Source organism: Silurus meridionalis, chromosome 12 (genome assembly GCF_014805685.1).
Source record: "Silurus meridionalis isolate SWU-2019-XX chromosome 12, ASM1480568v1, whole genome shotgun sequence".
Classification (NCBI taxonomy): domain Eukaryota; kingdom Metazoa; phylum Chordata; class Actinopteri; order Siluriformes; family Siluridae; genus Silurus; species Silurus meridionalis.
Genome location: NC_060895.1, coordinates 21529952 through 21544220, shown reverse-complemented (window position 1 = coordinate 21544220; position 14269 = coordinate 21529952). Strand labels below are relative to the sequence as shown.

At 38.0% G+C, this 14269-nt stretch overlaps 1 protein-coding gene across 1 annotated transcript in view; it reads left to right on the top strand.

Annotated features, from left to right (window-relative positions):
• The window catches only part of nbeab (neurobeachin b), a 426194-nt gene that overhangs the window by 235321 nt on the left and 176604 nt on the right, over positions 1–14269 (top strand). Inside the window, 2 exon segments of the mRNA XM_046863205.1 lie at positions 219–346; positions 6676–6737. Of these exon segments, the coding sequence (XP_046719161.1) occupies positions 219–346; positions 6676–6737 (190 nt within the window).

Sequence of the window (14269 nt, the reverse complement as noted above, 5' to 3'; positions counted from 1 at the left end):
AATACAGAAAGTGTTACTCTGACTGACAAATGACTGCTGCTTTCTTGGGTGTAAAGCTGTGTACAGCAGACAAGAGCATAAACTATTTCTGTTCCCTCAACCTCAGTCCTAAAGTGCTGTGCTTTCATATATTATACATATACTCTGTCTCTCTTCCCCCCCCTGCTCTCTCTCTCTCTCTCTCTCTCTCTCTCTCTCTCTCTCTCTCTCTCTCTCAGTATTACTGCTAAGTTGGAGCGAGCCCTGGAGAAAGTCGCGCCCTTGCTGAGGGAGATCTTTGTGGACTTTGCACCCTTCCTGAGTCGCACTCTTCTGGGCAGCCACGGTCAGGAGCTTCTTATAGAAGGTACAGCATTATTATAATAAATACTGTATAATCATACAGTCAGCACTTCCCATGTGTTTCATTTATCTGATTATAATAAGGAACTCACACTTTTATCTCTCACACTCACACTTTCACTCACACACATTCTCACACTCTCACTCATTCTTTCACTCACACACTCACTCTTGCTCACTTTTATGTACACACTCAGTCTTTATCACACTTACACTCTCAATCACACTTTCACACACACACACACACACACACACACACACACACACACATTCTCTCTACAGTTATACTTATACACTTTCACTTACACCCCCTCTCTCTCTCTCTTTCTCTCTCTTTCTCACACACACACTCACCCTCTTTCACACTTATTCTCTCACTGTCCAACTCACCACTTTCGCCACCGACTTGTTCATACGGACAAACTTACTGTTATAAAGAACATCATCTTCATTCTTTATCACCACATTATCTGTGCAAAGCTGCTTTAAAACAATGTCAATTGTTAAAAGCTGTATACAAATAAAATGACTTGAATTAAACTTGCATTCTCATTCACACTCTCTTTCACATTTACACTTACATCCTCATTCACACCTTCACTCACTCACACTTCCTCTTTCTCAAACATTCGCTCGAAAACTCACACTCTTTTTACACATACAATTTCTCTCTCTCTCTCTCTCTCTCTCTCTCTCTCTCTCTCTCTCTCTCTCACACACACACTCACCCTCTTTCACACTTATTCTCTCACTGTCCAACTCACCACTTTCGCCACCGACTTGTTCATACGGACAAACTTACTGTTATAAAGAACATCATCTTCATTCTTTATCACCACATTATCTGTGCAAAGCTGCTTTAAAACAATGTCAATTGTTAAAAGCTGTATACAAATAAAAATGACTTGAATTAAACTTGCATTCTCATTCACACTCTCTTTCACATTTACACTTACATCCTCATTCACACCTTCACTCACTCACACTTCCTCTTTCTCAAACATTCGCTCGAAAACTCACACTCTTTTTTACACATACAATTTCTCCTACTCTCTCTCTCTCTCTCTCTCTCTCTCTCCCACACTCCACATTGTTCTGTATTCAGAGCCTCCATTCAGTATAGTGTGGCCTATAGCACTTAATAGCAGTTTGTTTAGTTTAATGTATTCCTGCACATGTATTCACACCTCAAGAGACTCGATTACAGCGCAGTGAAAAAAAAATGTGTTGCTGTGAGAGGAACACACACACACACACACACACACACACACACACATGTCACTAATTTACACCACCATCATCCAAGGTGGCTTATCTGACAGATACAGTCAGGATAAAGTGAAGAGGAAGGGCCAGAGTGTGTGTGTGTGTGTGTGTGTGTGTGTGTGTGTGTGTGTGTGTGTGTTTGTGTTGCTGTGATGAGTGTGAATAAGTGTGAGCACAGCCATGATCTCACTCTGCCAGGAGCCTAAATAAACATGTAGTTCAGATAAACGCAGAGTCCTGTTCCGAGTCACACACACTTCTGAAGAAAACACCTGGTCAGGGTCCGAGCGCTCGTTCCTTCACTTCACACTGCATCTAAAATGTGACCACGTCTTTCTCATGTCTCTTGATACTCATCCTCAATTAAACTCATCCTCAAAAGCAGAAAGTCGGTGCTTAAATCACTGCTTGGGTTTATTTCAGTCATTAATAGACTTCTTTAACTGAGTTTTTAAAAAAACGATAAGATCAGAGACTGCCACATCAGAACTGTGCGGCTTTTGTTATGCATTTTATATAATTTATATAAGTTTTGTTTTAACAGCTTGATGTTTCTACCTACATCACCATTTTCAACAGGTTAGTTAACATTTTAGAAAAATGGAAAATAACAGGAAAAAGGAATAATAATGATAATAATAATTAAAATAATAATAATAGTATACAAACAACATTTTTTTATTGTACAAATAAATTCCTTCATTCATTATTTATTTAAAGTATTACATTTATGTGTTTGTTTGTTTGTTTGTTTGTTTTTACTCCCCATGACAATGTTGTTTTTATTACCTGTATAACTGTCATTTAAAAACAAACAAACAAAAAAAACAGGCAAACAAACAAACAAACAAACAAACAAAAAAGTGTATAATTATTAATTTATTGATTCATTGTTTATTTATTAAGTTTCTTTTTAAATAAATGTTTATTTAAAAGATAAACAAACAAAAACGCCTAAAAATATAAGACTATACTTTGTTTTTGTTAATAATAAAAAATAATAACAATAATATTTATTATTGTTATTATTATTAATGTTTAGATTTTGTAGTTTTTTGTTTTAATATCATTTTTATGACAATTTTACATTTGTGTGTATATACAGTATATGGTATTATTTTACATCAAATTGAATAAGTATATCTCACGAAATGTAAATATTGATGTAAATATGTTTAGTAATTTCCCTGCTTTTAATTTTTTTTTAAAAGAATTAAAGCAGCCTGACTTTTGTGCCCGACTCTACATATGTTTATTATACCTACAAACTGTAGTTTTCCCTCTACAAAGCAGAACCTCATAATGATCATCTTTTCTGCTCGAGATACACAGTCACAGACCACAGTCGCTTGTTACGTCCTTTTCCAAACAAAACTAAACACACTCCCAGACACATAATCACCAATTTCCAGTGCATGACTCATCCCTCTGTGTCTACCATCCCTGCACTGATTTTGGCACTAGTTCTCCATCCATCTGTCCATCCTGCAGTTTAGAAGAAGAGATGCCTGTTTTTTCCCCACCTTCTTCACTTCCTCTCTCTTACAGCTGAAATACTGTTCGGCGGTGCAAAGGCGCCGTATTTACCCATAATTACCCACCATCCATCACCCTTCACGGCATCAAGGGTCAAGCCCCAGCCCGTCCCCCCTTCAAAATCGCGGTCACAGGGGGCAATTATGTCGTGCCTGGCCCCCTGAACCACTCTCGTGCACTTGGAGTTGAGATCGAGGCCCCATGGTGAAACAGTGCGCTTGTTGTGAATGCTCAGCAGCCTGAGGTGGAGCTGCCACAGCCGTCTGACAATGACACATTCAGGCACAGTGCCATTAACTGGAAAAGCTCAGCATGGCTCTGTTTAAATAGAATGCATTTAGTTTGTCCAGCAGCATGAGCTTGGGGTCAAGTAGCCACCTGACTTATGGGAGGATGGAGTGAGAGTCGGGGGTCGCAGCGCCCGTTTAGAGGTCACCTCATGTACGGCATGCTGGGACATAACCTCAGCCTCGTAAATGTGAAATAGGGATTGTAAAGACGGGGCCAGGGATGCTTGGCCTCTGAAATATTACAGCTTCCGCAGGTTTGTTAGCAAAGAAGCGATCATTCTGATTTAAGAGGATGTTTCAGTGACACGGTGGGACATTTTAGATACCAGTTGGAGATGCTCGATCTGTCCATCAACATGCTGGGAAACTTATAAGATTACAGTATGTATCAACAGATATACATGTTGAGAAAAAATAAACAAATATATATATAGATTTTCTTTTTAAGTACTATGTACTCTACTCCTAGATCTATAGCAAACCAAAAGCCACTTAAAGGCTGAAAACTTTACATCCTGTCCTTAAGTGTCTCTGTATGAGAACTGGACATGCAGCCAAATAAGAGTATTTAGAACGAACATGTGTTCTAAACGTATACACATATAAATATGAACAGGAAGTGCTCTGTGTGTGTGTGTAGGCATGGTGTATCGTTTCTAAAATTCTTGAGGATACAAAAAAACCCCAAATCATGTAAATGGTTATTTTGTTACTTTCAATAATTAATGATAAATTTTCTGAGAAACACAAAGAGCACATTCATTCCGGTGACCATAATGTTTACAATGAATTTATATTAAACAATGAATTTTTTGTTTATTTTTCAATTGTAAATGCTTTCAAGAAAGTTATACCACATTTAGGGAAAAATTTATTACAGTGGGCAGGAAAATGTGTAGTTTAGTTAACAGCTATCAACTTGAGGGATGTAGCTGAGGCTGAGGAACTGTAAAAGCCTGTAATAACTAACATTTATACACCAGACTGACACTGCTACCATTTCTACATAATTATCAACAATTAAAACACTTCACATTTTAACCACGCCCACTTTGGGTTAAAATGTGGAGTAAATTTAAGGATATTTTGAGCACGTGGTTGTGATATGCTAATAGGAACACACTGAAGATCTCTGAGGAATTTAGGGTTCCAGTGTGGGTTCTTTTTCTAGTCCTGTTTTGAACTGATCCACATTTATATTAGGTTAACGGATTTGTACCTCATATCATTGATGATAATGACCATAGGGAATTTTGCACACCGTGCTTTTAGTTTTGAGGAGATACATATTTAAGCCAAATCCTTCAGCATCTCATATATACACTATATAGATGAAGAAAAACATGCAGGTAGTTGGTGTGACAGATGTAGATGTAGAGGACAGAGGGTTTGTGGAGACGGATGATCCTCTGTGGCAACCCCTACTGGGAGAAGCCGAAAGAAGAAGAAGATGAAGGTATCTGATTTTCCCAGCCATTTGTGGTTCTTTCCCAAACTCTTACCACAACGTTGGAAGCACACAATTCCGCAATATACAATGCCTTTGATGCTGTAGCATGACATTTTCTTCTCACTCGAACTAAGCGACCCAAATCTGTTCAAGCATGACTGTGCCCCTGTGCACAAAGCCAGCTTCGTGAAGGTCTTGAGTGGCCCGCTATATTTACAACTGAACACTTTGGAGATTAATATGAACGCTGACCTCCTTAACTCCCTTACATCAGTACCTGTTGCACATACCGAACTAAGCTGAAGTGTCCACAAACTTTTGTACATATTGTGATGTAGACAGTATATATTAAGAGAGACAGATAGACAATATAGATTTCACACTAATAGATTCAAAAGTCATTAATAGAAGGTGTACATCGCAGGGCACCAAGTGATTTTTTTTTCTTGTACTACAGACACAATGTTCTCTCAAGATGTCTGTCGCTCTGCCTCACGCATTTCTCTAGGGAAATTAAATACGTTTAGTCACGTGGTGTTAAGTGTGTGAGAGGATTTGGGCGACCTTATTGTGTTTACTCGAATTTTCTTCACCAAGATTGTTTCACTGCCGTTGCTCTTGGCGCCGTTGGGGCAATCCGAGGATTTGGGAAAGATACACTACGATTTATGTTGCTTAAAGTAATCTAAGAGCTGACAGACACAGGATGACCTCTAACCACTCCAGAGACGTTATCTTGCTTTTGGAAAGAACTGTTAGATGTCTGAAAGACGGGCCTTTGACGTGACGTGACATCGGCTTACAGAAAGCCCCACGTGCATTCATGCTTAAACAGGCTTATATTTGTGTGGCAAAATTGCAGACATAATATTTTTGGTTGTAACAGCAATAACATAATTGTTGTTGAATTCTTAATTCTGATTGGTCAGAAGTCAGTGCAGTTCTCACAGCAGTTGTGGTATGGAGACAAATCACAGGTGTATATTAATCCCCTTGAGAGACAAAACTAAAATGTATATCATGTTTAATGTTATATATAGCTACTGGTTATACACATCCTAGAGAAATAATTGTTACTATAAAAACAATTTTATAATAGAAATTAAGTTACGATTTTCTACAATTGGAAAGTCTACAGGACTGAAGATCTTCTGCTTGATACTGTGATTTTCTCAATGTTTCTATTATGCAATTGTCTCTACAGTAACAGTTAATTCTCTAGGATGTTTTAGGAAAAATGTATCATGATATATATTTTGTAACAGTTAAAGGTACAAGTCATCAAAAGTAAGGTTTTCCACCATAAGAAAGTCTTTAGGACAGAAGATTTTGTACTTTATGGTTTCTTTAACTTTGGATATAAGGGTCATGAGTTTAATTTACAGCCACACCAAGCTGCCACTTCTGGACCCCTGAGAAAGGCTCTTAACCCCATAGATGCTCAGTTGTATGAAGGAGTTAAATAAAAGTCACTTCAGATATGAACTTCTGCCAATATGCCGTAAATGTCAATAATTTTCATAACTGACAAAAGGAACTAACTTGTTTTCTGGAAGTTCCACAGCATTCATTTTTGGTGTATCTATAATGTCCTTGTTTTGCTGTAAGAAATAGACAAAATTTGGAACATATTTTTTTACTGATAACCTTTAGGATGGAGGAATTACCTGCCATTAATACCAGAAGTGTGTCTACGACAGCAAAGATATCTTCTTACAAATTTCTATTGATATCAATGAACCTGAGTGTTGAATAGATGCCTAACGCTTTTTTCTTTCTGGTCTTCATCAGGTCTGGTGTGTATGAAGTCGAGTACCTCAGTGGTGGAGCTGGTCATGCTGCTTTGCTCTCAGGTGAGTGTATCTAGCTCAAGGAAATTGTATTTCTCTTGAGCAAAAATTTACGTGTGTACTTTGACCCGGTGAGTTTTGTAAAAGAAATTGTCATCTTAACTTTGCAGAATGATCTTGTTTGAAACTGTTCCAAACTTTTCTGGTCTAATGCGTTAAAAGATGCCCCCTGACAAGCACTGGGCACGCTCAGCATAGGATCCTACAGGAGCTTCCCAGCAGTCCTTTAACTCCCAGTGACATATTACAGCTCACTGATCTCCCTGGTCTCTTGTTAAGCCTTTGCTTTCAAAAGGGTCAAACTCCCAGTGTTGCCATCAGAGGAGGAGATATTTAACATACCTTCTGTCAGCCCATCAGTCTTGCCCAGCGAGCCCATAAGGAAACCATTACCTCAGCGTCTCTCTCGGAGGATCCTGCTGTTTGTAGAGCTCCGTGGGGCTTTTTGGAAGCCAGTGGCACCTCAGTGCTGTCCATATCTCTGAACACGCCACTCAGAAGGAGATTTAGTTAATACTCGTGAAGTTCTGCACATCCATAGACCAGGCCTGATAAAGGTTCCTGCCTCCAGACTGAGTGGCGCTCAGTGCAAGTCCTGCTGCTCTGCTCCTTTTCTTTTGAAGTTTTTCTTTTGCCATTTCTTTTGTTTTTATGGCTGACGAGTGAGCCTGGGTGCTCGGTGTATGTTGAAGTTATTACTGAGCGCAGCGTCAGAATCCCTCAGCCCTTCCTTTCCTCTTTCCTCCCTCCATCAATGCGGAGATAGCATTACGCCCGGCTCCAGGACTTCCTGCCATTAGAAGCTCTCAGGGTAAAAGCTAGGTCTGATCTATCGATCAGGACCTGGAGGGGTGAAACCCGATATCAGGCCCAATGTCATTTTTTGAGCCATCGGGGCATGTTTGGAGCCAGCACTCCACAGGCCATGATTTATACACACTCTCTCAGGATGAAGCTGGAATGCTAGCCTGAAAAGGAAAGGATTGATCTAGAGAAGATAGAAGTGTTTTGACGTAATGTTATATTTTGGGCCTGTTGAGCCATTTTTGCTTGTACTTTGAGACATATTATAAGTTTCTGTTTGAGAAGATGTTGAGCTATCAGCTTTTTATTCTAAATATACTTATTTTTTATATGTTTTGTTTACTTTTTGACCCATTTGTTAAGTCTGGATTGAAAGAATACGATGTGTGCCCTTTGAAGAGCTTGCAAGTCTCAAAATGTCTGCATTATATTTATTGCTCAGAAATACTGAGATGGAGAACAGTCAAAACGTTGTTGCCAGGTCTGCATAAAATCATCTGATCATGGATAACATACAGGGTAATAATAACTGTTTTATATGGAAGGCTTAAGAGGCCATGCAATATAATTTTTCCTTATCACGACTTAATTTTCTCGTGATCCAGACACAAGATTTGTTTTCTTGTGACCTCAACATAAACATGTTTCCTCGTGATCTTTACTTAATTTTTCGGTTTATGTCCGAGAGGCAGCATCATTGCGGCATCATTTATCAACTTTAACTTTAAGTTCATATTAGTAACTTCATTATAGAGATTTTGGATTCCAACACGTACTAAATGACATACACCAGAAAAAGAAAACATCATTGGAGAAAATGAAGTAGTGATCATGAGAAAACAAGAGAGAAAACAATATTGTAAAACGTGGCATCTTCGGAATTCTAAATAGTTTTAAATTATATCACATTTATATTCTCCTTCTTTGGTTTGAGACGCTTAATCTTCTATCTTTGGCTCAACTCATGCCTGAATTATTATCATCTTGTTAGATTCGCTTTCTTTTAGAAGAAGAGCGATATTTTTGTGTAAAAAGTCTCACACTGATTCATACAAATAACATATTTGTCTAAATGTAGCTTAGTTTTCATACATGATACTATTATTGTCCATTAATTTCCACTAATTCCCATGATCAGAATCCTAATTTTTAATCCAGACATCATTCAAATTGTTGCAGTCATAAGCATGAATTAAGTAAAACTATCATAAAAAAAATCACAACAATAAAAACAAGGAATTAAAATAAAGGTTTAACATTTTATTTACAAATTAATTAGGACATTTAAGAACAGAATAGAAATTGATTATAAAAATACAGTGGGGTCAGTTCGGATGTAGCACAGTGATCATTTAGTAAATGCACGGATAAACAATATGCTAATTGTGTGTTAATGTTAAATTAACATTATACCAAGTCGTCCCAAATAAAACACTGTATGGGAAACAGCTTTGGCGTGTTAGTGTCAGTGCTCTATGCTACAAGCTATCGTAAACAAGCTAACGTTCACTAGATAAGTGATATTTTAATTGCTAATAGAGCAGATTCATGGAAAACTACATCGCTAATCAGCATTTTTGCCGCAACTAATTTATGAATGAGTCTGCATCAACTACATTAAAGAGAATCGCTTTATTTAAAGTGAATAAAATCCCCTAGTTAATGAAGTTGAACATTAATTGAGCCGCAGACACACACCTGACTCGTGTGTGTAGAGTAGGTGAGATGAACTGGGGAACACAGGCAGTGGGTCAAACCACTGTGAGGAAGAGGAAGGGGAACTCAACTGTTTCTAAATGCACAATTATTTAGGTATACATACATCAATTTTTCATATAATAGAGAATACATATAATAGAGAGTGTGATTTTTTTAAATAATCTTTTTTTGGGATTTACGCCCATGGTCATAAGCAAAAAAATATCGGACACCCTTGCGATTCTGTCAGAAAATGTAACCCTTCTTTTAGAAAATCGTTGCAGTTGCAAATGTTTTGGTATTCACATATTAATATTTTTGTTTGCATAGTAACAACACAAAAAAACTGAGAGAAAAAGTCAAATCTGATACAATTCCACACAGAACCCAAAAAAAATCCACTGGACAAAACTAATGGCACCCTTAACTTAATATTTGGTAGCACCCTTAACTTAATATTTGGTAGCACCCCCTTTGGAAAAAATAATTGAAATCAATGGCTTCCCATAATCATGAATGAGTTTCTTACTGTACGTCTCTACTGGAATTTTGGACTACTTTTGCAAACTGCTTCAGGTCACTTCAGATTTGAAGGATGCCTTCTCCCAACTGCTGTTTTGAGATCTCTCCTCAGGTGTTCAATGGGATTCAGATCTGGACTCATTGCTGGCCATTTCAGAAATCTCCAGTGCTTTGTTGTAACCATTTCCGAGTGCTTTTTGACAGTGTCCACTACGCTGTGCCCCAAAATTCTTTGATAATCAACAGATTTCATGATATCATTCACACAGTCAAGCCATCCAGTGCCAGTAGCAGCAAAGCGACCCAAAACATCTTTGAACCTTCACCATGTTTGAATGTAGGGGCTGTGTCCTTTTCTTTGAAGGCCTTTTTTTTCTTAAGTAAACAGTGCCATGATGTCCTTTATCAAAATGCTCTACTTTTGTCAGCCTTTGTGTCAGCAGTGGTGTCCTCCTGGGTCTCAGCAGGGGTGTCCTCCTGGGTCTCCTACCCCTTTTCATTCAGATGGCGACGGATAGTGCGAGCCGACACTGTTGTACCCTGTGTCTGCAGATCAGCTTAAACCTTGGTTGTGATTTTTCATAAATTTTGCTCTTTTGTCCACAATCAGGGAGGTTCGCTATTGTGCCATGGGCTGTAAACCTCTTGATTATATTGTGCACAGTGGACACCGGAACATTAAGATCTCTAGTAATGGACTTGTAGCATTGAGATTGTCCATGTCTTTCCAAAAAACTTATCTATAAACACTTCTACACAACTCTTTTCTCCATGCTCAGTGTGACACACAACACAACGGTTGAGTGGACTTTTCTCCATTTTAAATAGTTGCAAGTGTGATTACTATATTGCCTACATGTGCTTGAAAAGCAATTGTTTCTTACAATGTTGACAAGGTGCCAATAATTTTGTCCAGTCTGTTTTTGAGTTCTGTGTGAAATCGTATCAAGTTTGACTTCTTACCAGAAGATTTGCAATTGGAACAGTTTTCTGACAGAATTGCAAGGGTGCCGATATTTTTGGCCATGACTGTACCTTGTACAGCTACTCACATTTCTTTCACAGTGCTGCGTATTTCCATTCAGACAGTAGGCAGAGCCGTTACCTCGCTACCAACAACCTCAAACTCAAACCTCTTTCTCAGTTGTCTCAGCTCTAATCCTCCCAGACAGCAAGGGTTTTTGCCACACCGACCTTTTGCCCTGTTCTGCTTTGCAAACTGTCAGTATTACGAATAAATTAGTGATAATCATCTCACTGTTTTTTTTTTTTTTAGGGGTGGGGTTATTTATGTTCTCTAATTATGCTGAATCATTGCAGACCGCAGACAGCCGGTGTCTCCGTCCTGCAGAGTGGCAGAAATTGTACTGAAGGTCATGCAGGTCGATTCCATGTAACAGCTTAAACATGCTTAAAGGATGGATCGTGGAGACAAGGAGATTTACCGCTGGAGGACCTCCAGATGTTGGCGAAGGCGAAGGGCAGATAAAAGCAAAGCGCCTGGTCTAGCTCTTAACAGGTCAAATTGAGACGCCGCAAATTGATGAGCATCTATTAAGGACTGTTCAGCCAATCAGCACACAGAGGAAAATACTACAGACTTTTTGGGGTGGGTTTTCATAGTTTCATACTCAGTTTGTTTTAAAGATGGTTGTTGATGGTTCGGATTTTTTTTTTAAGAAATTTGAAAGGGAGTTTGGGATGAATGCTAGAAGATTTTTTTTAGGAGCATAATACAAATATATAATATTTTTGGATTTTTTATAACCATATATCTTATAAAAGAAAATTGGTGAGGGGAAGTAGAATAAGTGTAAAAGTAGAGGGATATAAATCTCAAATAAGTAAATTGAAGGAATTTTTTTTTTTTATTAAAGTGCATTAGGAAATAAGAAAAAAAAAGAAACCTCTAGTCAATGAATTGAGTCTATTGTGAGTTTTGCAGTAACTTTTGCAGCAAAAAAAATATCCTCTTTCATAACGTAATTTATAATAATGAGAGAAATCGCAAATGCAGCTTCAGAATTCAGACAGTGAGGGCACACATTGAACAACTTTGATTTGGCAGCTTTTATCTGGGTCTGTCTTGTGCGTCTCCATCGTTCTTCTTGCGAGTTTAGCTTGTTTGTTCTTTCGCCCATCAATCGATCAGTGCAGTAGTTTTCAGGGTGCAATTTTTTCCCCTTGCATTATTATTTTGTTTTATTACATTTTTTTTTTTTACTTAGTAACTAATATGATTTAAAATGTAGTATATGTACTATACTGCAAACAAAACATGTTTGGTTAAAAGTAAAATTACAGATTTTAAAAACTAAATTAATAAGTAGAAGTACAAAAAACTACTCAATTATATATATATATATATATATATATATATATATATATATATATATATATATATATATATATATAGCGAGAGAGAGAGAGAGAGAGCGAGCGAGAGAGTGAGAGAGAGAGAGTTCAAACCAGGTAACTAAGGAGGCAGAGCAAACCAGGGGTCAGGAACAGGAACAGGAACCAGAGCAGGCAGTGTGGCAAGTTATCTCAGGGGCTAAGGAGCCGGTAAGATAATCTGGCCTCGAGCTAAAGTCTTGTGTGAAAAACAGCAAGATGGCCAGAAGAAACCCAAAAGTGCACACCGTGTGCACAGAAGATTCTGAAACAATTAATCGCAAGTTTTGTGAATTTATGCGAATGTTTGTTTACTATTAGTGAAACCAAACTCAACATGGAGCCTGAAGAAAAATATTCTTGTAAATGTTTTTAAGTAATTATGGTGTTTCAAATTACGTAAATCATCAGGAAACCAAACTTAACCTTTGCTATGTTTCCACACGGACGGTTTTAATTGCTGGATGTGCGCATCATCCAATGGAGTTTATTGATTTTTTTTAAATGTCTGAGTAAAGAAAAAACATTGTGAAAGTGTTTTGTGTCTTTTAGTAGACCAGCAGCATGCTGTATTTTTTCAGTATTGACTTGTGTCAATGTAAATTTCCGAAACACTAGCGTTATTCCAGTCTTTTAATTCTCAAGCATCATCACAGTCCTTCAAAGCATTATGGATATTGATGTAAACTAAATCATGCACATTATTCTTATCCTCAATATCATCCCCCTCTTCCTCTAGAACCATGCATTCTTCCTGCCCATTACCGAGTCTAAATTCCGCTCTTGTTCTCAGATTTCTCTTAGCTGTACCCTCACCAGTCCTCAGCCCGTGATCACACTTTCTATTTACATGACGGATCATATTACCACCTTCTGGAGGTGCACACATGAGTGTTAATTCACTTCACAATCCCATTCGACGCCCCACAGGGAGCATTGTTTCACATCCCTGATGAAAAAAAAAAGGGCATGAAAGATGAGCTTTACTGCACCATCTCTGAAAGCAAAGCTGATTCGATTTTGGAATTGGCTTTGAGCGGTCAGTCACATGTCATTTTTTTCCCTGTGTTTATTTTTGTCACATGAGCACTATTTGATCTGGGGTTCTAAATGAAGAGTTTGACAGGGTCCAGACTGCAGCCTGCAGCCAGCAGCCTGCAAACACGGTGCAGAAAACAACACGAGGAAACAGAAGAGGAGGGAGGTCTAAGGGGGTCACTCAGAACATTTGGGAACCAGATGCGCTTTGCAATTGTCTCATGCTGAGCTAGGTTTGTTTCTTAGGACTAACATGGGTACGGATATTTACATTTAAAACAATGAACATGACATTTTACATAGCATAAGGTGGTTAGAGCTGGGATTTGCCCTAATTGTTGGTTGATTCATCATCCATTATACTCTAATTCATTCACATTTAGACCTAATATACTGTAGGCCCTGATCTTTCTTCAAAATTTATGAAAAAACACACAACAATCTAAATATGAGAAATGACTTAGCATAAAAGAATGGTATAAAGTACAAGACCATACAAATGTGCATACAATTGTAGTTAAGTGAGACATTGATAAACATGATATAGACAAAAGTTTGAACATCTGACCATAAGATTCAGAGTTTTTTTTTAAACATTCAATATTGCATCTTGGTCCTATTTGAGAAGATGTTCCAGGGTGTTGGAGTGTGTTTGTGGAGATTTGTGTGTGATTCATTCAGCCTCATTGGTTTTTGTAGAGTCAGGTACTGATGTAGGTGAGGTGAGGAGCCCTGGAGAGCAGTCAGCATTTACATTCATCCCAGAAGTGTTCAATAGGATTATTGAGATCTATAGCAGGCCATTGAAGATCTTCAGCTCCAACCCATGTAGTGCATTTGTTCATGGAGTCGTCTTTGTGCACGGGAAGATTTTCAGGCAATGTGGAATAAGATGGACAAAAAACGCATATGAATCTTATGGTCAGGTGTCTTCAAAACTTTGTCCATATCGTGTAGTTCACACATAGGCATAATATTAAGCTTTGGTCAGAAACCCATTGTTGTTTGAATTCGCTTCCTCGTTCATGCATAATGCAATATTATTTCAATTGAAAGAGCGAAGTGGACTGAAAAGACGT